The 26,585-nt window shown below is 38.9% G+C and overlaps 2 protein-coding genes across 9 annotated transcripts in view; both read left to right on the top strand.

The window, feature by feature from the left end:
- Window positions 1-13,475, top strand: part of LOC134508547 (long-chain fatty acid transport protein 6-like) — a 34,172-nt gene extending 20,697 nt beyond the window's left edge. For 4 of the 8 annotated variants that reach the window (XM_063320340.1, XM_063320339.1, XM_063320341.1 and 1 more), the window contains one exon: window positions 7,004-13,475. In XM_063320340.1, the coding sequence (XP_063176410.1) occupies window positions 7,004-7,228 (225 nt within the window). In that variant the 3' untranslated portion in view covers window positions 7,229-13,475. Of the gene's footprint in view, window positions 1-1,352; window positions 2,049-7,003 lie in introns of those variants that run through there. The other 4 variants (XM_063320344.1, XM_063320346.1, XM_063320345.1 and 1 more) reach the window with 4 other exon arrangements.
- Window positions 13,476-22,334: 8,859 nt separating this feature from the next.
- Window positions 22,335-26,585, top strand: part of SLC27A6 (solute carrier family 27 member 6) — a 41,913-nt gene continuing 37,662 nt past the window's right edge. Inside the window, exons 1-2 of the mRNA XM_063321103.1 lie at window positions 22,335-22,854; window positions 23,187-23,768. Coding sequence (XP_063177173.1) covers window positions 22,800-22,854; window positions 23,187-23,768 — 637 coding nt within the window. The 5' untranslated portion in view covers window positions 22,335-22,799. The remainder of the gene's footprint in view (window positions 22,855-23,186; window positions 23,769-26,585) is intronic.

Genomic DNA, 26,585 nt, shown 5'->3' with positions numbered 1-26,585 from the left:
CTCTCCTACTTGAATCTGGAAGAGCAGAGGCCCAGCAACAATGATCCAAACAACCAGGGTACTCTGACGCTCTGAGATAGTTTTTTCACTGGACTTTTGCTAAATTCATTTCTTCTTTGCAGAAAGATATTAGGAAGACGTTTCTAACATCATCTAGGGAGTGATTTCTGTTTTGCATTATTTGTGTTCTGCTCTGTTTCAGGGGTTTTGTTTTTATTTTGTGGTGGTTTGTTTTTTTTTCAGAACTCATATTTCCATGCAGAAAAATATGACTTTTTAAAATAACATCAGGGAATCACTTAAATAGAAAATCTCAGCAATCTGTATTCATAATACACATTGAAAATCTTTAATATCTGTCTTTATTAAACTTTTAATCTTATAATTGCAACTTTTTAAATAATTATGAAGACAATTTCGTGCTATCTATTCAATTTGAAGCAATCCCACTTGGTAATGATTGAACACTATTACCATCTGGCAGCTATTTACTGTGTGTGTGAAATGACTTGGTGGTCTAAGTGTGGTTCCTATCATAACTGCTGCCAAAAGAGAGAATGAATTGGCAAACTTACTAGGAGTCTCAGCTCAGAAGCCAAAGACTAAATGATCTGGGAGTTGTGGAAATGGAGTACCAGTGTGAAGAAGAAATCAGGCATGTTACAGATCAAGAGACAAAAAAAAAGAAAGAACTGAAAAGTAGCCTGCTTCAGCATGAGAATTAAAAGAAAATGTTGACTACATTAAAAACACTGTACAAGTAATAACAATGCTTGAGAACAGTGTGCTTTAAACTTTTCCCTTAATGTGACCCACATTTTAAATGAGATTATTTTATATACCACTTCTGCTCTCATACAGTGACTATTATTGTGTGTAGACCAACTTGTTCATGAATTGGCATTTGAATAACTGCTGTACAGCAACTGCTTACACAGAAAAATAACACAGGAAGGCATTTAACATATTTGTATTTAATGTCTTAAATGAAGTTCAGCAGTTGGAAATCAGAGGAGATCCAGTACTATAAAATCAGCCAGCTCTCTGCAGAGCATCACCAAGTGTCCCATAAACTACAGATTTTGTGATCAGCTGCATGAATGAAAGTTAAAGAAAATGCTTTTTTTGAAAGAGAAATTTGCAAGCCTGCATGTGGCTTTGATAGAGAAACGAATTAGAAATAAAAATTCCATTTAAATTTAGGTTTCACTGCACCTGTGAATCAGGTCATTCTGTCTAACTGAAGATATTCTATAGTAAAACTGTATGATCCATTTTATTCAGCAACTGCATCATATTTTCACTGATATAGGCTGAAATGTCATATAGCACTTTAATTATGTCTTTTTTAGGATGCTATGCAAATTACTGCAACTTTCAAGCATCAGAAAATGCATCTGGTGAATGAAGGATTTAATCCAGAAACTATATCCCAACCTCTGTACTTCATGCATGAACCTGCACATTCCTATATTCCTTTGACAAGAGAGATATACAAGAATGTAGTTTCTGGTGAAATACGTTTATAAAACACACAAATAAACTTAGTCTACAATACAGAAAGTAAATTTCAAATATACTCCTGCCATTATTTCAACAAAAGCCAGTATGTATCATTTGTTCTAAAAACATAAGATAATCAGATTCATCTTGCTGTGATAGAATTTGTCTCTTCGTAAGACAGAGACACAACTCTGCACTGCATCTGCTCATATTACTTCCAGGGCTCACATATGCAAATTTTTATTTTAAATTTCTCACTGATCCAAATTATTTTTGTCTAAGACACCAGTATCTTAACTTAGTTGAATATTTTACTCCTTTAGATCAAAATACTGATTCTGCTTCTAGAATGTATAAATGATTAGATGAATAATGTCATAAGCATTAATGAAATGTAAACTGGGCAGTCAGAAACACAAGCAAAATACTTCACAAGCACTGCATGTAAACTTCAGTTCAATGTTTGTTAATTATATTATGTAATATTTAATTGCAGTATTTTAGGAGATGGTCAATTTCAGATTTTTATGGAAAATAAACATTCATCATTAAAATACAGTCGTAGTTCTCAGTGGTCATTAGTTTTCACAATTTATGCTAGAACTAATACAGGTTAAAAACAGTTTCCCAAGTTCTTACTCTTAAGATTTGGCTGCTCATGGACTAGGAGAAATACTAAGCACAATATGGGTTTGAGGAGGGCCCAAGGAATTCCAGTGGTGTGAACTCAAGATGTGACTGTCTGTAGATCACCCAAAGAACTCTTTTGACTGAGGCAATGAACTTCTTACGGCTTGCTAAGAGCTCTCAATTTCTGGGTATCCTAGTGTCAAGACAGGAAGGGATCAGTTACTCATGACTCTTGAATATAGTGGTTCCTCCAACTACTTCTGCTTTGGTCTTCTAACACACAAAACAACAGGGCGCATCTACAGCTCATCTTATAAACTGTGACCTTATTTCCAAAATGTCAGTAATTTTCAGATCATGACATGGTATGGAAACAGCTCTGAACTGGCTATTGTAAACAAAATATTTGTATTTTTCATACCACCTAAAGTTTTATATAAATACACACACATGCACCCCCTAAACATGCATACTATTAAGCTTTATGATGACTAGCCCTATATAAACTGCTGATATCAAAACACTCAATTAAGTTTGCAACATATAGAGAGCTCCCGAAGGCTCAGACAAAAGTCTTGTCACCAATCTGGCTTTGTTTTTATCATGAAGATGAACTACAGAACACTGTCTGTTATTTCCTCCTTTCTCCCTCACCCTTTTCCTCTGCACATTCAATTCCTTCCCAACATTTATTCTTCAGAAAAAATTAAGATAAGGAAGAGCCCAAGACCACAATTCCATCCCTGGCTGCACAATTAAAAGTCAGTAGCTTATTCACTTGCACATATGACAACCAGAAAAAAGTTACCTAATAGAACTGACCATAAGCATAAAATATAACTGGAAGTATTCACACAACGTATCAAATAAATGTTTCGCAGAGAGATACTTGAAGGCCTGTGACATATTTGTAGCCTGATTTTAAAAGAACAATAATATTTATTACATTATTCATAGAAACTTGCTATAATTGTTTCAAATAAACTTGCTATCATCATTTACTAATCTCAAGAAAAAATACTTCAAGGTCTACAGGTGACAGTCATTTTTAAAAAGTAGGCATCATTTTGTGTTTATGAAGCTATAGAAAAAGCTTCTAAAGTAACACAGTTTTGTAGATGTAATAAATGATAAATAGTGCATCTAATACAGCATACTGCTTTCAATAAACTATTCTGCACATTAAGCAAGTCAAACAAATGGCCAGCATAATAATTGTATATTAACTATAAATCATATTTACCTGTAATATGTTAAGGGCTAGGAAGATGGTAAGGGGATTGGAACACCTCTCTTATGAAGAAAAGCTGAAGGATTTGGGTCTCTTCAGTCTGGAAAAAAGACAACCGAGGGGGCATCTTATCAATGCTTATAAATACTTAAAGGGTGGGTGTCAGGAGGATGGGGCCAGGCTCTCTTCACTGGTGCCCGGTGACAGGACAAGAGGTAACGGGCACAAACTTGAACACAGGAGGTTCCATCTAAACATGAGAAGGAACTTGTTTACTTTGAGGGTGGGAGAGCACTGGAAGAGGCTGCCCAGAGAGGTGGTGGAGTCTTCGTCTCCGGAGACATTCAAAACCCGCCTGGACGCGTTCCTGTGCAACCTGCTCTAGGTGACCCTGCTCTGGCAGGGGGGTTGGACTAGATGATCTATAGAGATGCCTTCCAACCCCTACATTTCCGTGATTCTGTGATTCTGTAATATTAGAAGCTTTTGGCTTAATTTTCTATACATTGTAATCAAGAACCTCAAACATATTGTAAAATACTTTTTTAATTATCTTCTCTAATGACATAAAGAAAATCTCTCTAGTAACTGAGAACAATAATGTAAACAGATAAAGGCATAATAGTGACCGAGGAAGTGATACTTAGAACAGTCAGATGTCATTTGACACCAAGGCATGCTGGTGGAAGAATAAAATCAATGGGGACAAAATCTTTACCAAGCATTATAACAGACATAAGCTGCTATTAAGTCCCTACATTCATATTATCATGTAATGTTAAAAGGAGCACATCAGTTGTAAGCTCTCCACAGCAAAGAATCTTTTTATTCTGCTTTGAGGGTCTTCCTGAGGGTCACAGAACCCTTCAAAACCACCTTTTGTTTCATAAACAAGTCCTTTATATGCCACTAAGCCATAGATCATTTGTAATCTTTACAATAATTTGTTGCAAAGTAATTAGAAGATTTTTCATTTCAAAACCAAAACAACCTAATCCGATGAAATAAATTACTACAATGGTACTAAGGAATCACAAAACTAATTTGAAAGTTTGTTTTAGCAGGTATGTAGACACTACATGTCATTATATGCTATGTGGGTAAGGAGCTGATTGTGCAAGTGCTATCAGTATATTCGGTCATTTCAAGCACCACAAGATGGTAGCATTTCTGAACATTACTGGTACTTGGTTTCTTCTCTAGTGTTTCAACGCACAGAATTTTACAAAGCAGCAGTAGTCTGATTTTTAATCACAGAATGGTTGAGGCTGGAAGGAACCTCTGGAAGTCTTCTGGTCCAACCCCTCCACATCAGCAGAGATGCCTAGAGCCAGCTGCCCAGGTGGCTTTTTAATATCTCCAAGGAAGGAGACTCCTCACCTCTGTGGGCAACCTGCACCAGTGCTCGATCACCCTCACAGGAAAAAAGTTTTTCCTGATGCTCAGAAGGAACTATCTTGTCACTGGGCACCAATGGGAATAGCCTGGCTCCACCTTCTTTACACCCTGCCTTCAGGTATTTATACACAGTGATGAGATCTCCCTTTTCCTCTCTACATTCAATTCCTTCCCAACATTCATTCTTCAGAAAAAGTTAAGGTAAAGAAAAGCACAAGACAACAATTCTATCCCTGGCTGCACAATTAAAAGTCACTAGCTTATTGACTTGCATGTATGTACAGGCAGCAAATTATGTTCGGCTTCACTCCACCTAAAAGTGTTTATCCTTAATGTTTTCTAAAAGCCCTGGAAAATAAATAGAATTTATTTCATTTCCAGTTAAGTTCAAAATTGTAATTTAATCTCTGGTTTAAGGAACAAAAGATATACTCCTAAATTTCTCCCATCAATGGTGGAGCTACCAGTACTTCTTTAGCTACCAGTACTTTTTTGGCTACCAGTACAAGCGGATTGCAAAATAGTCTTGATAAACTGCAGAAGCAGTAAGATAAAAAACATGTAAAGAACTAAATGCAAGAAGGAATGAATTGTACCTACACAAAAAGAAAAATACTTAATCAGCAACTTTTTGAAGAGGATGGTGTATTGGTTAGAGTGATTATATCAAAGGACATGCCTTCCAAAGTAGGTACAAGCAGACCAAGGCTGTTCATTCCCCAGCAGGCCATGTAAAGCAAGCTCCAATCAAAAAAGCATTCAGGCTACTCTGAGTACAAAGCACAGTGGCCAAGATAATTTCATCTGCATGAAAGCTTGTTCCTTCTGCAAGGCTAACATGGTTACATCACTTCCAGACAGCTCAGAGCACAAAGGAATTCAGCTACGAAGATCCAACCAAAAATGCTACAAGGCGATTGTAATGACCTCTAGCACATATCACCCACCTAATTAAGCATGCAAGCTGCCTCTGAAAGTGCCTATCTCTTCCTACTAACAATAAAGCTTTCAAACCTGGGTGCTTTGAGTTGCACCTAAATTAGATGTGCACAAAACAGTGAAGTAAAAGTCCTCTTTAAAATGACTTAATTTTCACGAGTGCCCCTTCATTTTCCCCTGGCCCTGCAAAGCCACGGAATGAACACACACTTTCATGAGCAGTAAAACAGCGGCATAGAAGCTACCTCTGGGTGAAGAGCTCTCAGTGCCTGAACACTGAACCAAATGCTGCTTTCAAAGTGAGAGAAGAGGCAGCTGGGTATTACAAAACCCTTTCACATACTAATATAAACTGGTAGACTGATGAGGAGGCTGTGAAATATATGTTGTTGGAAGCTTTAAAAAAAAAAAAAAAGCTAAAAAAGCTCAGATGTGCCCTAAGCTTCTGGCCAGGGTATTTCCAAAAGCTTGTTAGGGATTTACTTGAGATTATTACACTATGACTCAAAAAAGCAGCCATCCAGCCATGATGAGCATTCACAGGAGATCATGTGTCTTCATACAGGCATGTGGCGTATCTTATTCTCATAAACTGTATCTCTTAGTGAGATAAATGTCAGGAATACTTTATTTACAGTTGAATTTGTTTTAAAGTGAAGATGTACTAGATCACAGAATGGTTTGGGTTCGAAGGGATCTTAAAGATCATCTAGTTCCAACCCCCCTGCCATGGCCAGGGACACCTCCCACCAGACCAGGCTGCTCAAAGCCCCATCCAGCCTGGCCTCGAACACTTCCAGGGATGGGGCATTGACAGCTTCTCTGGGCAACCTGTTCCAGTGCCTCACCACCCTCACTGTAAAGAATGTCTTCCTGATATCCAATCTAAATCTCCCCTCTTTCAGTTTGAGGCCATTACCCTGTGTCCTATCATTACACTCCCTGATAAAGAGTCCCTCCCATCTCTCCTGTAGGCCCCCTTTAAGTACTGGAAGGCCGCTATAAGGTCCCCCTGGAGCCTTCTCTTCTCCAGGCTGAACAACTTCTTGGGGCATCTCCCTGCTTTACGCTTTGCAATTTTTATTCAAAGACAGGAGGAGTTTTATCTCAGGACTCTGTATGCACCAGTAAGGTCTGGGTGACCTGCCAAAATTCAAGATCTGTAAGGTTATTGTGGTAACAATAGAAACAGATAGCAGAGTCGGTTACTTTTCCATACGCTTTGATCTGCTTCACAGTTCAAAGCCTTTAGTCATCTCTTCCAGTGTTAACCTTTCTTTCATGTTTTTTGTTTCTCCTTAGGTACTTTCCACGATCATATCAGACTTCAGCATCTTGTCTGTTTTCTTGCATTGTTTCTTTCTCGTATCAGCAAACACCCAGTTGAAAACAGTATCGGTAACATCTCTTCATTTTGTTATTTCAAATTCCTGTATGGATGACTTTGCTTATGTTTTGGAGGAAGACATGCACTCAATTTTGAAAATGATATTACCTAAGAAACTTACTTTCCTAGAATTCCACTAGGGACTGTACCGCAGCCTTAAACAATGACAACAGCTGAAACTCAGTGTTTAAACCAGAGTCAAATCACCATTATAAAAATTTATTTAAAATAATACAAGAATAATTTTTAGTACAGAAAAGCTTTTAAATATATGATTTATTAACGTATGTCACAGACAGGTATAAATGAGTGACCTATAGAATAAGAAGACCCTTAAAGAAATAGAAAGACAGAATATTTCATATGCAGACCAAAATGTTTCTAGCAATAGGAAAGAAATCCTGTAAGAGACAAAAAAAAATCCTTAACACATTAATAATTTCAACAATAAATAGAGAGGGCACTAATTTCTTTATTCAAAACCTGTAATCCTTTTAGCTGCAAGGATACCAGGACTTTTATTTGCTGGTAATGCTCCTTTTTTAATTTTTTTTCAAGATTTGAAGAAAGTAGGTGATACTTACATGTTTTTGCCATGCTAGAAGCAGAAAGAAATCACCTCTGGAAAGAAGTTCAGAAGACGGTGTGTTCATATATGAATGTATGTGCTACAGCTCTATTTGCACAGAAGTGTACATACATACTACAAGTGATTAAGTTTGTATAGGCTTGATGCTGCCTTGTGTTAATGCTGTGTACCAGTAAAAAGGACACAGAGAGATATCTATGATTTGTATGTAAGTAAACTATTTGGCAAAGACATGCATCTTGTAATTTGTTTACACTTTTGAGATATAGAGCTTGTTACTGTCACTGATCTTTTTTCTCCAATATAATTCTTGGGCGCTGATCAGATTCTGTGGTCTGTTCCACACAGCAGCTGAATACATTTCTTAACATCAAGGATCGGGCCCATGTTGGGTGGTCACAAACATAACAGTCCTTCAGCCTCCAGAGAATGTTTCTACTGGCCTGATGTACAGCACCACAAATTCATCATTCTGCTGTTCATGTACATGATTTAACTTGTGCAAGAACCTACCTATGAATAAATCTGGGTTTTTTTTTTAGTTGAAAAGCAAGTTAAATATTCAAAATATTCCCTGTGAGACCAGCTCAACAAGAGAACACATACGGGAGGGAACTCATTAAAAAGAAAACCCAACCCTCCCACTGCCTCTTTTGGAAGAAATCGAAGTAGAAGTTTCTTGATATTCAGCCACAAATCTTTGGAGTCTTGACAGCTAAGAAGCACAGGAACCTGGAAACCTTGCACATCCAGAAACCTGAGAAGTTTTACCCTGTGAAGATAGCAGGCAGTGCAGGAGCTCCAAGCCTCAGGCAGGCAGGTAAACAAACTGCCAGAAAGCAGCCTGAACAAACATTCAGGGGCAACTGAAGCATTGCATGACATTCTAACTCACATTCTACATGCTGATTTTAAAATGTCGCCGTGGTTCTACATGGCACTGCTAATTTTATCTGGCATCGCTAGTGTTCTCTTAGACTTAAAAGCACTTGTTTGTATGTTTTCTTTGATAGGACTAGATTAACGATAAAATTTTTAGACGTCAAACAAGTTTGACATCTTGTAATATTTTCTACAAATAGTGATTTTAACTAAAATAACACAAAAATCAAATTACCTAATTCTGTAATTGTTGGCTTATTACACTAAACACCCTGCTTTAAGTCAACAGCAACAAAAATACAGACCATTTTACAAGCTTAAAAGAAAACATAAATCTCATTAGCAGAAAAAGGTATTTATATTGAGAAGAAAAATCTAAAAGGTTCATTTGCATCCAGTTAAAAAAAAATTATAACTGCTGTTTTGAAATATACAAATAAGGCAAACTTTAACACATGCATCATGATTAAACTTCGACAGTCGACAACAAAGGAATGTCACATCTGCTGAAAATATGCTAATATCCTTCACACACAGCAGAGAGGGGTAAGCAAATTTTAGTCCAAGTAGTCTGAGCTGCTGACGAGTCCTCATGCAATATAGCAACATGAAGACCAGAGTCTGGTACCTAAACATACTGAAATTAGACAAAATAAAGAAATAAAAGTTCTAAGATGAGGGATCATCTTTGCTTAATTGCAGGAAAGATTGGCTAATCCCAAATGGACATGAAGAAAAATCTTTCCAGTTAAAGTCTTTGATATTGCCTTACTTTAGTTTGACTTTTATTCAAGAATCATATTTATACTATCTTCAGAGGTCTTACAGATAAATCAAAATTCTCAGAGGCCTCAAGTCAAGGAGAAAGGAAGGTGCTTACAAAAAAGACTAAATGAGAGTTTTAAACTGTTTCTTGGGATCTTAAATAACAGATCTCTAAAAAATGAGTGAAGCAAAGTGTTATGAAGGAATTTATAGCCTTTTCAATAACAGAAATATGATAACAACATAGCTTCTATTACTTTTTACTACACTGGTATATTGACAAAAGCATTTATCCTTTTCATAGGAATTATAAAATTTCCCTAAAACAGCGACTTTCTGAAAGCAACACTGGTGCCAACTTAAGAAAGTCTGACAAAATAACTAAATTAATTTCAATTGTTGTCTTGACCATTATCATCATAACAATTGTCGTATGAAGGTATGGGCCCATTTAATAACAGATACTGGTACGGTCGTTTATATTGTCTGCATCTTAGAGCTCATTCATTCCCGCATATGATGACAGTTGTAGCTCTTCAAATAAGAGCACTGAAGAAATCTAGATTATGTTCTAAAATAATCTCCAGTGTAGGCTGCTTCTTGATCTAAGACACATAATACGCTACAGTCCACAACTGAACTTTAAAGAATAAATGGAATCACAAGAATTAGCAGCCTGAAACTCCCTACATTTAAAAAAAACACCTGTTCTTTACTTGTACAAAGTAGATGGTATAAAATTTTCACCTGTTCTCACTCTGTATGTATCCTTATTTTTTTACATACTTTTTTCTTTCTGTTAAGTGGACATCTACACTGACACATAAATACTAACAATATGTATGCATTTCACATGAATTACAATATAGAGAATCCTTATCCAAATTCCTCTGTACTTTTACTCCAGGACATAAGTAAAGCTAAAGCTATAGGATTGATCTACTTTTCTCAATAAGGAAATCAGGAAGATAAGAAGATAATAATGAGGAAAAATGTCAATATCAATAAATTGGGAGTCTCAGCCACCTTCCCCAAAAATGACAGAAATACAAGGACCCAGTAAAAATGAACAGAGTTAGATAATCTTAACACAAGTACCACTTCCACTGTAAAAACCCCTAAACATTCTATAGTATGCCTTGAGGCCTGGGTCTTTTTTTCAGAAAGAAGAGCAACAACAATATGGCAAAGGTATTAAAGACTTTCAGGGACAGAGATACTAATGCAGCCTTACAGGGGTGTTTGTGAGAGAGCTGAAAGGGACAATGATTTCTGTGGTATTCTGCTTCTGAATGTTAGAGACAGTAAAAGAACAACTGAAGTCTGCCTTTTGAGAGGAAGAACAGAAAAAGGTATTCTGTAGCAACAGGTTTTTATAGTAATTTTTTTTCTGCCAGCCCTGTCAAATGGCTTTTCTACACATACAGCAGTATTTAGCAATTTCGACTGACAATACTTTAAAAAAAATGCTACGTTCTGCGTTGAAAAACTGTTTAAAAGTAACAGAACTCTTGATTGTGGTGGAACATTTAATGGAAAATTCTATTAATTGGTTATTCTTTTACCTAGATTATACTTAGCGATACCTCTCATATAATTTTTCTGATCTGTTTTTGAAATTTTAAGGAGATGATTCTTGAATTTTTACTAAAAATCAACTATGGCAGCCTTTCTCAAAATACTTCACTAGCCCGTAATTTCTGAATATGCCATTTGCAAAGCATGCAAATTAAGTAATTTTGTTATTAAATAAACACAGATAAATATGGAGTAACCAAATACTGAGTATTCTCAACAATCATTCAGAAATGGATTTTTAGCAACTCCCAGATGGAACCTTTACTCCTTTCCAACGTAAGAGCCCCAAATAAGTAATAAGGCTCTAAAATCCTTCATAAAAACTGATATGAACAAAGAATGTATTTGTTAAATATTTAGGCATAGCAAAGACTTCTGAACTTTAACTTCAGAAAAACAAAGAATCACAAGTGAGAGTTACCATCAGGTCTCGTGACACGTACTGTGGTGTGTTGCTTCTCTCCTTACCAGCACAGCATTTCCTCAACCTGTGACAATGCAAAGAGCATATACCCACCTTTGGAAGCCACTGTAGTGCTGCGGGACAGGAAGGGGACAAGATAAAGCGTGCAGCATGTCATTGGCCTCTCTATCCTTCCTGCTACCCTTTACCCCACGTCTGCCTTCATTCTTTCTTGCCACCATTGCCAGAAGAAGTCTAAGGCAAAAAAACCCCAACCCTTGCTGTTTTACTGGGTGAGAGATCTTCACTAAGCTACTTAGAGAAGAGAGTGCATGCGAAAAGTGACTTATTGCCATGCCTGAGCCTGTGCTGTCTAGGCAGATTGCTGCAGTCACTCCTGTCACAAATGTGAAATTCTTCTGCTGTCTGTGTTTTTTTCTTCCTCCATCTAGGCAATTCTCTGCTTTGCTTAGCCCCCAAGCTAATCAGGCTCAAACCTTCCTGCCTTGGCATTCTGTAGCAATTGCAAAAGCAACTCTTAAGTTCCCCAAGTTGTTATTTTTCAGCTATCATGGTTTACAGACACAGGGAAACATAGGAAGCCATACTAACCACAAATTATTCCAGTCAGACCATGTTGGCTGGTCATCTTTGCACATCTCTGGATGGACAGCTGACCTTCTGAAAGCTTCCAGAATTCCTTTTGCTTTCAGTCGTAAGCGGAGCTGACTTCCTCATGTTAAAGCAATTTTCAGTGCTGTCGGCACAGCAGCACCTGAGTAGACAGTGTGCTAGCCCAGAAAATACAAAATGGGAGTACCTCAGCATGTATTAGTACTTCACTGACCACTAACACTCATGCATTAAGGGGATTGTTAAGACTGTTGAGCCAGGACTACGAAGCTGCAATATGTTTAATGGACTAGTGTACAGTACAGGTTACTAATGTTCGTTACAGTAAGCCCTTTAAAAAAAAAAAAAATTGTCCACTGTACACAGACATATCCTTGAAAATTACTTTTTCAACACCCTGGCATGAAAGTTACATTTTGCAACAAGATCATTCATATAGATATAAAAAGTTATTAAACTGCATCCAACTGAAGTTTTTGGCAAGGAAATCCCTTTCAGAAACAAAAGCATAGTTATTTGCTCACATAAGGCTGATCTTTTATAAGTGTCTGTACTTGCCTTGTTGTTACTACTTTCTTTTTTCTTTTATTGCCAGGCCAGCATTTGAAGATACCTACATATTTACCACCCCATTTTTAAGATAACCACTTAATAACATAGACACACCCCAGGCAGCTAGAAACTACGAAAATGGACAATTTGTCTGAAATGGTCATGGCTTACAGCTTAGAAACACCACAAAATGACAAACAAAAATTATTTTCTCTGCATGTAGTACTGACTATATCAAATAAATGCAAAGTTAATGACATTAAACTATCTTGATTGAGTCACCTTATTCGTTCCTCATTAACTTCATGAGGTTTATCAATCATGGTGGCTATCAAATCAATGTTTTCAGAAATCTGCTGAAGACATAAGGCTCCAGCTGGAGTCAGAGTGCACTGCAGCATCTTAGAACCTGTGAGAATCAAGTCCCAAGTGTCACTAGCTGGCCTTAACGGCCCTGACCAACAGGCACCTGGGATCTCCTCCCCTCCACCCAAAGGCTCTATTTAAGCTCAGGCCTGGGCAGCCACTCCTACCTGAACTATGCTGTTCTGTGGATGGACCTTGGTGTATCCTCATCTCTAGTCTTACCTCTGGCCTCATCTCCTGTCTGGACTCACTGGATGCAGCCTGGACCTGATTCACCCCTGTGCCTTGTCTGGAACTGCTGACAGCCCCTGTGTTGATGTACTCCAGACCCTGGTGTGTTCAGGTGCAGCAGGACTGCTCTCTGGTCAGGGAGGGCGCTACCACCTGTGTTGTGGGCATCCTCAGCACCTGTTTTGTCCCACAGCTTGTTGGATAGCCCTTCTATTGCTTCTTGGTGACACTGACTATATGAAATACAGCCACAGTAATGTGAAGTGTGAGTTTTCTCTTGAGTCATCTCTCAGAGTAAGCTGCCTTGTGAAGGGGGAAAGGAGATTAGCAGGAAAAAAGGGGAACACAAAGAGCATGTCCAACATTGCCTCAGGCAAGCCTGAAATTCACGTGTTAAAAAACCACGCCAACTCAATTCAGAAGACTTAATAGAAGAACAATTTGCCTTACAATCGCATTTACCAGGATCTAGGTAGAAGATGCTTGAGGAATGAGTCTCTTGCACCACAAAATGACTGTGGTTTCAGGATTAAGAAGAAATGGCCCAAACATGTGCAGAGAAGTACAAGTACCTGTAACTCTTAAGCGTCTAAAATTCTTTTCTCCCTTGCCCATTCTAAGTTGGTTCTTGGGCTTTCAGGAGCTGTTTTGCCTCTTCATTTCCATACAACAGAAAAGGAGCTGGCGACGAGAAAACTAAGAAAACAACCAAAAGTTTTTGGTACTGAATTTAAAGAAATACAGCCCAGTTATACTAGATGACAAAGTATTTCTGAAAGTGGTGTTCCATATAGAAGACACAATTTGTTAAAACATAGGGACAGATTCAGAAATGGGAGTACAAGTACTGCTAGCAAGAAGATGCCATAGTAACAAACTGTTGTATCAGCTAACATGGATAATACTATCTCCAGAGTCATCAGGTAAAATTTCTAATGCAATCAAAGTACAAAATAATGAAAGCACAAAAAAGGGACAGATGTTCTCTGGCATACCGTTTAACTCTGTGATGGAAACATGAAAGCTCAGAAAACAGAGGCAAGTTGAAAACTATCTTAGGCATGCCTGAAGGCACAGAAGGCAAACACCCTGTTCTAATTCTTTGAAGGATAATTCCGGCAGCCCTTTCACCTAGAAATTCACAGGATAATAAAAAGACTGAACACTTCCCACAGGTAGCTATTCAAAACACCCTGATTAGAAAGATTTATTTTTTTAAGTTAACTTCGGTCTCCCTAGCACATACCTGCAAAGCAGAAGCAAACAGAGTAGAAATGGTAGGTATCTAGCTCAGAGATGATTTCTTAGAGACAGTTTGTTATATTTACTCATCGTAGCAGTTTTGCTCAAGATCCTCATGCCTTAGATCTGCTCCACACCGTTTTGACACAGGCCAACATGCCAGACAATTTCCCTGGTGATCACTGGAAAACTTTCTGCCAGACTCCTGTGTTATCCTATTCCAAGCCAACATAAGATGACATAGAAGTATGTTTTTCTTATTTGACACCTCTTAAAAAAATGGATTGGGATGCTATGCTCTGCATTAGCAGTCTAGAAAAACAATTATAAGAATAACCAAAAATAAAGGCGCAGAATGCCTATTTGTTAGATACCTTCAAATCACCCACAAGTTAAGTCAAGTTAAACTAAAAAACGAATAAAGAATCTATTTAAAGGATGTGAAAATGATGGCACTTCATTCTAAGAAGTCCGTTTCCTTCTCCATTCAGTTCATGTCCTGAGTTTTCCCTAGGCTTTAAAGACTCAGTCCTCTTGCATACCTTACACCTGAAACTGCACCAGAATATCCTCTACAAACAATTAGCTATCCTCAAGAGTCAAGTAAGCTAAGCGTTCCTTTGACAGGTCAGTACCATTCCCTATACTTGATTAGCAAGGCAGGAGCTGTGTAAGGAGTAAAGTCAAAAATGTTGGCTTGAGTCTATCAGAGTAAAATGTGAAACTCTTCCATACCATTATTATATTTAATCTCAAATGTATAAACTGGCAACTAAACAAATTTAAAAAAAAAAAAAAGAAAAAAAGTGGGATTTATATTCACAGGTTGCTATCGGTTCTTAATTCAGATCACTTCTATATGACAGTGAGACTGAACCTCAACTCTATCTTTGCAGGATAGAAAAAACTCACCATTTTGAGCTTATTCCATCAGCAGTCAACAAAGTTGTTCAAGGAGTGAGAGAATCTTGAGTATTTCAGTTCACTTCTGTGGGAGGTTATGGCTAAACTTTACTGGAGTACTAATACATTAGCATAATATAAAGGCAAATGGCTCCTAGTGTGAACACAGTTTCATGGATTCAGGCAAAACTACAGATTTACCCATACAGCTAATTAACAGACAACAATAAAGTGGTTGTGTTTTTTTTAATGATCTACTATATTAATAGTAAAGCTTTCTGTTAATAAAATTACATTTACCGGAGACGATATTTCTCTACATCCTTGAAAGGTTGACACAAGTCTGCAGTGTTGACATGCTGTAATGAATGACTTGAGACAAGACACTTCATGTAATATAAGTATTTTAAATGAATGTCCTCATAGAGCTATAGAATAAAGAAGCATTCCAAAATATTATAAAAATGATTTTTCATTTCTTATGGATTGGAGTCCTAGACGATTTCCAATGATCAAAAACTTCCATAATATCCTATCCCTGCCACCACAACTTTAGTCTTTACCTCCTCAGGTCCTGCCAATAACTCTAGTATGACTACACCACTCATTACCCAAATCCCCATGTGACGTTATTAGTCAAGAATTAGTTTTGTGTGGCTGTTCCAGCGCTACAACTTGCTGACTGGGCCACTCAGCCCCCCATTCTTGGTTTCCTTATTACTTTTCTAGTTTTAGATTTAAGATTTTAGACTTTGCTAGACATAAGTTTCACAAATAAATGGTGAAAATTAAGAGACACGATTACTTAGATATAATTATGTTACTTTAATGGGGATGTAGTTGAATAGTGAGATGTGAAGAGCTGGGAACTGCATTTTCAAGGTATGCTTATTTTTATATAGATTTTCAAGACTATAGGTTTCTATTTTTTAAAATATAGAAGAAGATTCAGATACTAAGGAAGAATTCAATAGTGGGGGACAATCTGCAAGATGATCTTCAGACTATGAAGCTATTTTCTTCCTTTTCTATATCACAGCATAATTTGACAATCTAAAAAGCTATCTGTCTATTTTTAAGTCATGGACACTCTCATCTTCTAGGAATTTCTATTTCACCTTTTTCTGCTGTAAAATTCAAAACTTCTATTCCAGAAGAAAAGCCACTACTTTAAAATTACTTTAAGAAAAACTTGAAATAAATAGATGACACTTAAAAATTTATGCTATTGTTTTCCCTGGGAAAAAAACTTCATACATATAAAATACTGAAATGACAAGTCCTTTTTTCCCCAAAATCAGAGTATTTAACTTTGTTGACGCTTACGCTACTAAAATAGCACAAGCTAATTCCCTTAGGCATATTAATCAGGTTCAGAGTTAACGCAAATATACTTGCAGCACTATATTGTGTTATCTGGATATTGAAAGGCATAATATGTCAAAATTATAATATTGAAACTATGTGTTTTTTACACTACAGAAGCATTTCAGTAATTTGTGTCTATTTTCTTGCTACATTGAGATGTTACAGGGAAATGTTGTACTTTTATGTAATCACATTTTTTCAAAAAGAAATTTTTTTTCCATCTGAGTTCCACCAGAAGAAAATTAAACTCCTTTATACTTCATTATTGGGTCATACCATACTCTCGGGCATCCAAATGTTTTCTGTTGAAGGGAAATTGAGCAGAATAATTACAGCATACTAAATAATTCAGGGCTCAGTGCTTTGTCTGTGGTATGAGTTTATGAGTTCTACGTAACATCAAGAGTAAATTCCAGCTCTTGACATGCAAGAAGAGGAGGATTAACGGGTAAATTTCTTGCTGTTCTTTTGGGGGTTTATTTACTGAAAAATAAATATCACTACACTTAAAATATAAGGTGCTTTAGAGTTTTTTTAGAGTTAACCTTTGGAATAGCCTTAATGAAGGTTTCTTCACAATATGAATTTACCATTTGCAAGTATGTGTTATGTTAGTAATTTTAATCTCATAATGACATACAATTTTTCCCAGAAAACTAGTGCTTTATTCCATGCACACAGTAGCTCATATTTACTTAACAACAGTTCAGTAGTTTGTGTTACACTCATTGACCCATGCATGCAGAAAATTTTATCTTCACTGCTGATACTAAGTAGTTAACATGAAATAAAATTATTAATTTCTTTGTGAACCTTTCAAACCTTATGCTATTTACTTTAAAAATATTAATAATTGTGCATGTATCTCCATTGGAAAAAAAAATGAAACTATAGAGACCAAAAATACTAAGGGTAAATTTAGCTCTCCTAACTTTAGGGGCTAGACCAGCTATAGAAACTGAGGCATGTAAGTGCCACTTGGGATCCCTAAGACTGGCAACTATGACTCAGAAGCTCAGCATCTTCTCCAGAGGCACCTAAAGGTCAGGCATTTATTGCCAAGGAATATAAAACAGTACTAGATCCCTAATCATGGGCAACTGATTCAAGCCCACCGTACAGAAAATGCCTGTATATAAGCTGCATTCTTACACTGCTGTTACAGTTAAGTTGAGACCTTATCAGTATAGTCAAGCAAGCAATTCAACTCATCCCAAATTAGACATCAGCATTTGGTCAGACAAGCAACCCTAAATTCCCTTAGTCACACTCAGTCTTCTTTGGTGCAACCTCCAATTATAACCAATGCTTACATCTAGACACCCATCTACCTCACAGATACCTATGAGCTGAACCTGACTTAGAATAATTAGCCAAATATACTTGGTAATTTTTAAGGGTTCAATTTTTCACCATTCCACTTAGCATGGCATACAAAGCATGGCTCCCCATGTCTTAATCTATAGTTGTTTGAGTAACCACAAAATCAAGAATATAAGAGGATCTTAAAGTCTAAGGTAAGGCATAGAGCTTGCCCAAATCACCCAGTTTGGGGAGGGCATGATTAATCCAGTATCACACAAGAATTCCGGAACAGGCAGGGATCAAATCCGATTCCAGTATTGCTTCACCTGAATTCTGTTACTCTTTCATTGTCTACTGAAATTTCTTGCCTCAGCTTATCCATTTTTATAACAAATGAGAAAATTACTGAAAAACAACTCACACACCATAGAAATTTTCTTCCTCCCACAAGGAAGACAACAAGAAGTAAATTAATGTTAATTTTACAAAGAAACTTGGATATGAGTACAGAGGATCAATATCATTTCTGTGCACAGCTGAGAGGAACAGGGACAATTCAAAGATCACAAAACCACAGTTTTCCTTTGAAACTGAGTATTTCAGAGTATCAGAGTTTTTCTGTTAGGATCTTGCTCATCATTTCTGTTCTTTGGAATTAGCAACGCTGATAACATCTAAAGCACAAAATTCTTCCTTTCTGTTCTCATTGACTGATGTCTTTGGTGATGTGCTAGTCGTTAGTCACCTTAGTAAATGCAATCTCCTGCTCATTTTCCTGTCTGATTTTCAGCTCACAGCACAGTATATTGAAAATACATCTCTCTCATCCACAGGCCATTCTGTATTTACCTTCCTTTTGTGCTCTATCAATTATCTATCACCTCCTGCTTTTCCTTTCACTCTCATCAGTATACCCTGAGCTTTTCATAGATCTGACTCTTCGAGTATTTTTGTTCTCATTTCTTGTCACATCTGCACTTCAGGGCAGAATACTTCTCCTTCTGCTTTCTTTCTGCCTTTTTCAAAGTAATTCTTGCAAACAAGAGTATCTTTCAACCTCCCTCTGTCTTCTTTCAAATCAACATGTAAGTATACATCTTCCCTAAAGCTCACAGTCTTTCCTGTTACTCATTGTTTATGCATTTACATAGCAGTTAACAATGCCAAACTCCAGTCAACCAAATAACTCTATAGTGTTTCTTTTACATTACTTTAAGTGCAGACTATTGTAGCATTTAATTTACTTATTATTTATTAAAAATAAATTAAGTTACCTTCACCTAAGAAAAGCAAGCTGAAATTCTATCTCCTCACAAAATGTCCTTCTGGAAGAAGAGATGCTCACCAGCTGAAAGACTAAATACTTCTGTCTTCCTGTAAATGTATACCTATATAGGATACAACATATACAGATACCTCCATTGCACCTTACAAGTAAGGAACACTACCACATCAATAAAAAACTATCAGCCTACTGCCACTATCGCCTTTAAGGAGACATGAAATCTATCTGTAATCTAGTTTTGCACTATTTAATTTGCTTGAATTTGTTTCCAATGGACGTCCAGCCAGTAGTCATATAACAAAGCTGTGTCTCTGTGTATTCTTAACCTAATCATGCCTCCGTGTTAGTGGTAAACCACAAAAATAACAGTACTAGAGCTAGCGGAGAACACAGCTCAACTCTTCAAGCACGTGTTCTCCTCCATTCCTTCAAGACAAAGCCAAATGAGTTAGCCTAGATTAAAAACTTTATGATAAAAATTAGTCAGAACCATACATTTTTGAGCTAAACTGATTGTCTCTGCAGATGGAGGTGACAAAGACCGCTCATGATTTAACATAGCTTGACTACGCAACAACCTAAAGGAGAGATGTCCCACTAGTAAGAAGCATTCTTAGTATTGAAAAGTGGTGTAATAAGCTGCTGCCTGCCACTTCTCAATGTGTTTGTTGCTGCCTCTGCCCACCTTTTTCCCTGATCCTCTCATGCAATTCTCAGTGCATATGGGGCCACAGGAAAGACAGTTCATGAGATTCCCTGGGTTTTAAGGCAAGAGCTAAAAAATATTTCAAATGGCATGAAGAAATAAGCTTGAAGCTGAGCTTTGGCTTGAGTCAAATGTTCAGAAATAAATTTCCATTACTCCTTGTGTTTCTCAGTTTCAGGGGCAGAAAAAAAAACCCCACAAAACCAACCACAAAATAAACTGAACTTCTCCTGTTAAGATTAGTGGGGTATTGGTACAAGATCTACCTTCAAAAGCTCTGGATGAATCAAGTCTTTTCACTCAGCAACAAAGTACCAATTCTCCAACTGCACGATGTGGAACATATACCAAAAAGCCTGAGAAATCAGTGAACTGTTGTTTCCATTATTATCTTTCTGTAGTCATTTTTTCAAACACTGAGGAAGACAGTGTGCACTGTGATTTAGAGTTCGAGTTTGTAGAACAGAAATCTGTATCACATTTACCGTGGAGGGAAAAGTCTTCTTGTAATAATACAATAATTTGAGGAATCTATTTGCAGCATTTGCGTTACATCTCTTGAGTTCTTTATTAGTTCCTTGAAGGTCTTCCTACCCCCTATTGGGAAACAGGACAGCAATGGCATATGTGATATGCTGCAACCTTGTTGTCATCCTCCTCTGGTCAGAGGGCAGGTTGTGCTGTGGTTTAATCAGAGCGTGAGCCTCCTGGGTTTGCCAGAAACAATACATTCCTCAATTTGATTGCCTGGAAACTGCATTCTTCATTATCAGTATGGATCATCCTTTCAGATCTTTTGCAGCTGTTGCTTCCTCACCCATAAATTTCCATTGACACTTCACTGATACCAACTTTCTTGCTTTTGTCACAAGCCTCTAAAAGAGCTAAGAAGATCCTTAGACATAAAGAGCAACACTTGGTCAAAAGAGGGGAAGAAGCTGACAGGAGTTTCTTGCTGAGCTTAGCTAAGAAACCCACAGAAGTTAGACAAAGCAAACTTTGCAGGAAAAATGCCATGGTTCAAAATAAGTTATAATTTTTATAAGGAGCCTGGACAAATCTAGGTCATTTGCTTAACATATGAAATGTTTAAACTGCAACTGTCACATGTATTTCCAATATTTAAAGGTTTTAAATTGCCATATGCAAATTGCCTCTGCCCTAGAAAGAAAAGCTGTATAGCATAGAATGATTTACAGGCTGAAAGAGTGGCTGATATTCATGCAGAAGAGAAAAGAAAGGGGGTAAAGGAAGGGAAAAAAAAAAAGAGAAGAAGCTGTAGACAGTAGCAAAGGGGAACAGCTGGGGATTTAGCAGATGAGCTCACAGGGCCAATGGGCTAGATGCAGGCTGGATGAATGGGATATCAGGTAAGTGTTTTAGAGAAGCAAAGGTCTGTCAGGGCTGTTACATTCTGAGCATGGAAGCATGAGCAGTGACCGGAAGACCTGCAGAGCAGAAATTGTGAGACGCTGCCTGGATGTAGTAAGGGAGGATACTAGAAAGAACGGAGTAACAAGTTGCTTTTACTGTTCAGGGTTTCTACTGACACTTGTGCTAGACAGTCTTAAAAAGAAGGTTAGCGTATCCTTTCAGATATGGGATTCCCTCCATGCTATTCATAAAACTCAAGATGAGTCTAGAAGAAATATCCTCTGGTATGTAAATTTTTTCTTTGTCCAGAGAAGGAAGACATTCCTCACTGACTCCAAAATGCACAAATGACACAGCAGACTGGCCTGGTATCTGAAAAAGACAATGGAAACATGGGCTACACTGTCAGATCTCACAATTAAGATGTACCATTTTGGGGAGGAAAAAGATTTGAATATCAAGTGCCAACTGGATGGATGAGAAGTATTCTTGCAGATACTGAAGGAATTCTCTGGAGCACTGGCCCAGTCCATGAGGCAAACAATAGAATGGGGTGTGGAACATGACAAAAGGCTAGATTATTCTGGTGTGTTATTAGCAACAGGCAGATAGAGGAATTCACACTGTAAACTACCAGTGCTTAGGGTCTTACAATTTTAGAAAATTCAGAAGTACTCAAAAGCACATTCATATCCTGTAAAAAAAGAATGCATTTACTACAGGCTACAGTTTTAATATAAGTAAATACCTTCTGATTTTTTTGTCTCAATGCACAATGTCATGAATTCAAATTGTGGCGAACACAAGGGCAGAAAATGTGTCACTCATAAAATGACCTCAGTTTCTCACGGTCCATGTAACTCCAGCCTCAGCTGCACCAAAACACATGACCACCACATTATGCGCCTCACCAAGGGCAACGGCAGCGGATGCCTTTGGATGGCAGGGAGCCATCAGTGTGATGAAGTGCCTGGGGTGACAGACCTCAGCAGCTGCAGCCAGATCAGCACTGCAGCCCGGTGTGGCTGCTTTTTGTCAGCGTCATCCCTTCAGCACAAAGACAAGATTCACATGGTACCCTTGACGCAGCACCCAGCATTCAAGTGGACTGAACTGGTCCTAGAGGGATTTCCCAGACCTGGGCTCGTTGCAACACCCATCTCCCCCGTCTAAGACCGCTCCTGAGGCCAGAGGGTGTGCGAATGCTGGCAGCAGGCTGGCCTGGGCCTCTGTGATGGCAACAGGGCCTGGACGCCGAGCCCTGCTCGACGCCTCAGCGTGGAGCCCAGCCCCAAGGACCAGCGGCGACAACTGACTTTCTGGGGACGAACCGCTACAAGTACCGAGGGCACAGCCCGGCGGGGTGGGGGGCTACCTGCCTGCCTCGGCGCGACCCACCGTCCTACCCGGAGACTGGGCCCTCGCTCTGCCGTCCCGGGGCGAGGCTTCCTGCGCTGGGCCGCCGCCTTACCCAGGAGCCAACCTCCCGGGCTCCCGCCCCGGCGGGGGCAGGCAGCAGATCGCGCCTTATGCAACCGGCTCAGGGGAGCAAGCCGCCGCCCCGCCAGCAGCTCGGTGGTGTCCGTGAGTCCCGGGGCCGAGGGGGGGGCTCTCGCCTCAGCCGTGGTGAGGGCAGAAGCTCCCGCCCTGCCCGCCGGGGCGGTGCCGTCCCGCAGGTGCGGGACCCGCCGCAGGAGGGGGGAAGCTGAGACAGGCGGGCGGACGGCGGCCGTGCCGGGGCTGAGGCGGGAGGCGGGGGCGAGGTGCGCGGCCGGCCGTCGGCTGCTCGGCTCCCCGGGCCCCGCTGCTGCCTGAGCGGGGCTTGGTGCCGGACTCCCCGAGGCGGCGGCGCGCCTCGCTGCCGGGGGGGAAGAGAGGGTGGGAAAAGCCTTGGCCCTCACCGGCTTTTTCTGCAGAGTCCGCACCCGGCCCGTCTGCTCCCCGCGCCCCGGCTCCGTCTGTCAAGTCGCCTGGCCGTAGGAAGATGAGTCGCTGGAGCCACCTTTATCCACTCCCGATGCTGCCCTCCTGGGTACCGGGGGCTGCCGTCGGTGTTGTCTCCTTGCACCTCATCCAGAAACTCCTCTTCCCCTATTTCTGGGCTGACCTGAGGTACCTGCTGAAAGTAATGGTGTATGGGGTGACGGTGGAGGTGTACCGGCTGCAAGGGAGGATTGTCACCGTCCTGGACAAGTTTGTCAAGCTGGCTGAGAAGCAGCCCCACAAGCCCTTCCTCATCTATGAAGGGATGGTGCACACCTACCGGGATGTGGACAGGAGGAGTAACAGGATAGCACAGGTCTTCCTACAGCACGGGGCTCTGAAGAAGGGTGACACGGTAGCCTTGCTGATGGGCAACGAACCGGACTTCATCCATGTGTGGTTCGGACTGGCCAAGCTGGGCTGCGTGGTGGCTTTCCTCAACTTCAATGTGCGCTCCAGGTCTCTCCTGCACTGCGTCAGTAGCTGTGAGCCCAAGATACTGGTTGTGGGAGCAGGTAGAGTATACGCCTGATTCATACATCCAAAGCTTTTAATGTCACACCATGCCGGTGTGTGTCCATCCAGCTCCTTTATTGAAAACCTGATTTTCAGGTGTTCACAGAATGAAAGAAACCGAGGGCTAGAAGCGGCTCAAGAGATCATAAAGCTTAAGCCTCTCAGGCAGAGTCAGGTATATCCATGCTTTGGGGACATCCTTTTAACCTTTTCCTGAAAAATGTGCATTGCAAGAAAGTTTGCAATGTCAAAGTACAGCCTGTTCCAAGCATTTAATTACTTCAGTAGATGCTTAATGTGTCTCAGAAAAGATTAAAATGATCTATTAAGAATAATTTCCCATTCATTTCAACTAGTCAATTTTAATCTTACTTAAGTCATGCACTTTCTTATCCTGTACTATCTCCGCATCTTTCTAGAAGGTCTAAGCTCAGACTGTACAACCTCTGCTGTAAAACTGTTCACAGAGGTACAATAGTCTTCCAGGGACTAAAATTGAGGGTTTTTTTACAGGTGCAGCACATAGGACGTTGATTTGTAATAACCAGCATACTATTGTCATTGGATTGTGGAAGAAATTGCTGTGTTTGAGTAGGAGATAATAGTGTTTGTTGTGTAATTTTATGAAGTATGACATTTTTATTAAGTGCTTCAAAAGATTATAAAATCTTGATGTAAGCCTAGTGTGCATTGCATATTCAAATTGGGCTTCAATTAGAGATGTATAATCTGAACACAGATCCAAAAACTAAACTTGCCTCAGTATTTATGATCAAATGCAAGTGAACCTGCAATGCTAAAAAACCCCACACAGAACCTTGACATTTGGTTGGAGGAGGATGTTTCAAAATATTAACTACTAATGTTGTCCTTCCGTTCTAAAATTATAATTTCAAGTCTACTCTGCCTTACTTCTATTTCACAACTTCTTGCCTTATTTGTATTACACAGACTGTAGGGTTTTGCATCCATGACACCTAAATGGTGGAATCTCCTTCATCTGTTCTCTGCTGCTGCAAATTTGTGCTTTCAAAAATTGCATATTTTTAATTATAAATTTTGTCATTCTAATTGTATATGGTATGCTGGTTTCAGACTGCTTGGTAATTAAAACAAGCTAGTGAAACAAAAGCCAATTTAAATATAATCCCAAGACACAGCTTCTGAATTGACAGTTTTGCTGTCTTAATAAAAAAAATCTCGTTTAATACCCTTTCATGAATATGTGATTTTGAGTGTATGGACTGGGGAGTGGAATTAATGTTTAGGATATTCTTGCTCATTGACTATGGTGAAGGAGAACTTTGGATCAAAACTGCCATCTAAGAGTAGCCTTTATTAAAAGGAGATATTAACTAATGAATGAAAAGAGCATTTGAAAAGCAGGAACCGGGTCTGTGTTTCTCCACTCTTAATTTGTTACTAGCAGCTGATGGTAAGAGCGCCTATGTTGAACTAACTTGTTCAGGGTCTGCCTCTCCTCACAGAAGAGGAGCTATGTGCAGACAGATAATGCAACAGAGATACCAACAAATTAGTCTCTGAGCAGGTCTTTTACGTGTTGGTTGTCTTACTTTATCCATGGGTTCTAGTCTCTGCAGTAAGTTTGTCAGTCCCTTGAGCCTGCAAGGCTTCACAGTGTTCTTCTTTGGGATGTAGAGGTTTGGTTTTTTTATTTGTATCTGTGAAAGGAGTTGAAGTTCTGTTATGTCCTTTTTTATTGACTACATCATATGGAAAAGGAACCTCTCCAAAGGACTCCAGGTTTTGTAACTGAAGGTTCATATACCACTCAGTGACTGTGAGAACTAACTCCTACCACGCTTGAAACAAAAACATATTTTACATAATTATGGTACATAGTAATTTCCTCCTTATGTTTACAAAAAATGCAGGGCATTATTTAAAACTGAGGTTACACAGTCAGATACTTCTCAGAGGTCTACTGAATATCTTTTTGTCCAGTGTTAGTGAGTGTTTCAAGGGATTCTTCCTTATCTTGGAAGCTATGGCTTACGATACCTTTAAGTCATACCTAGGTATGACTTAAACTTTCTTGTGTTTTTTGCTCTTCTGGCACCATTTTCCACAGGATTGTGCGTAGCTTGAACATTGTATACTTTTTTGCAAAATATTTACCCTAAAAACAATCAACCTGTGGTCCAATATCTATCGTTGTCATAGTCAGGCATCATGTTTGGCAACCAAGATTGTTGTTTTTTTTTTAACCAGAGATTAGTATGTAGTGGTATTATTAGTGTACTATTTCTGCAGAGTGGAAATTCTAATTTTCAAAAATATGTCGTTTTTTCACCCTCCACAAACAAATACAGGCTTGAGTTATCAATTCCATTTCTTTTAACAGTTACAAAACTATCTTTCCGATATTTTGGATAACCTTCAAACTTGTTCATATATTACAACATGGCAGAAATCATCCCCTTAACAATTTGACTATTAACTATCTGTGCTGAACAAGAACAAATTTATTGTTGATATTCTTGTCTGTAATGGCACCGGGAACCCGTATTCAAATCCGCTTAATGTTAAGATTTTATTTGTGCTGAAGGGAACCTTCCACCTCCTGCTAGTATCTGGAACAGTTCCCACAGATAATTGTTTATTGCTAAATCTTCCCTGCTCAGAATGGTGCTGTAGCTTTCCTCTTCATGAGATGATTGCATCGTGTAATTTCCTTTGGTATATCTTGTAATTTTTCCAAAATGCTTTTATTTTCTACAAATGTGATACCTCTATCCAAATAGGCTGGGTGCTATTTACGGTTCCATTTTCTTCCACGCCTCGTTCAGTCTTTC

The sequence above is a fragment of the Chroicocephalus ridibundus genome, chromosome Z, assembly GCF_963924245.1.
Source record: "Chroicocephalus ridibundus chromosome Z, bChrRid1.1, whole genome shotgun sequence".
Taxonomy (NCBI): domain Eukaryota; kingdom Metazoa; phylum Chordata; class Aves; order Charadriiformes; family Laridae; genus Chroicocephalus; species Chroicocephalus ridibundus.
Note: the sequence above shows the minus strand (reverse complement) of the source record. Positions and strands in the feature narration are given on the sequence as shown.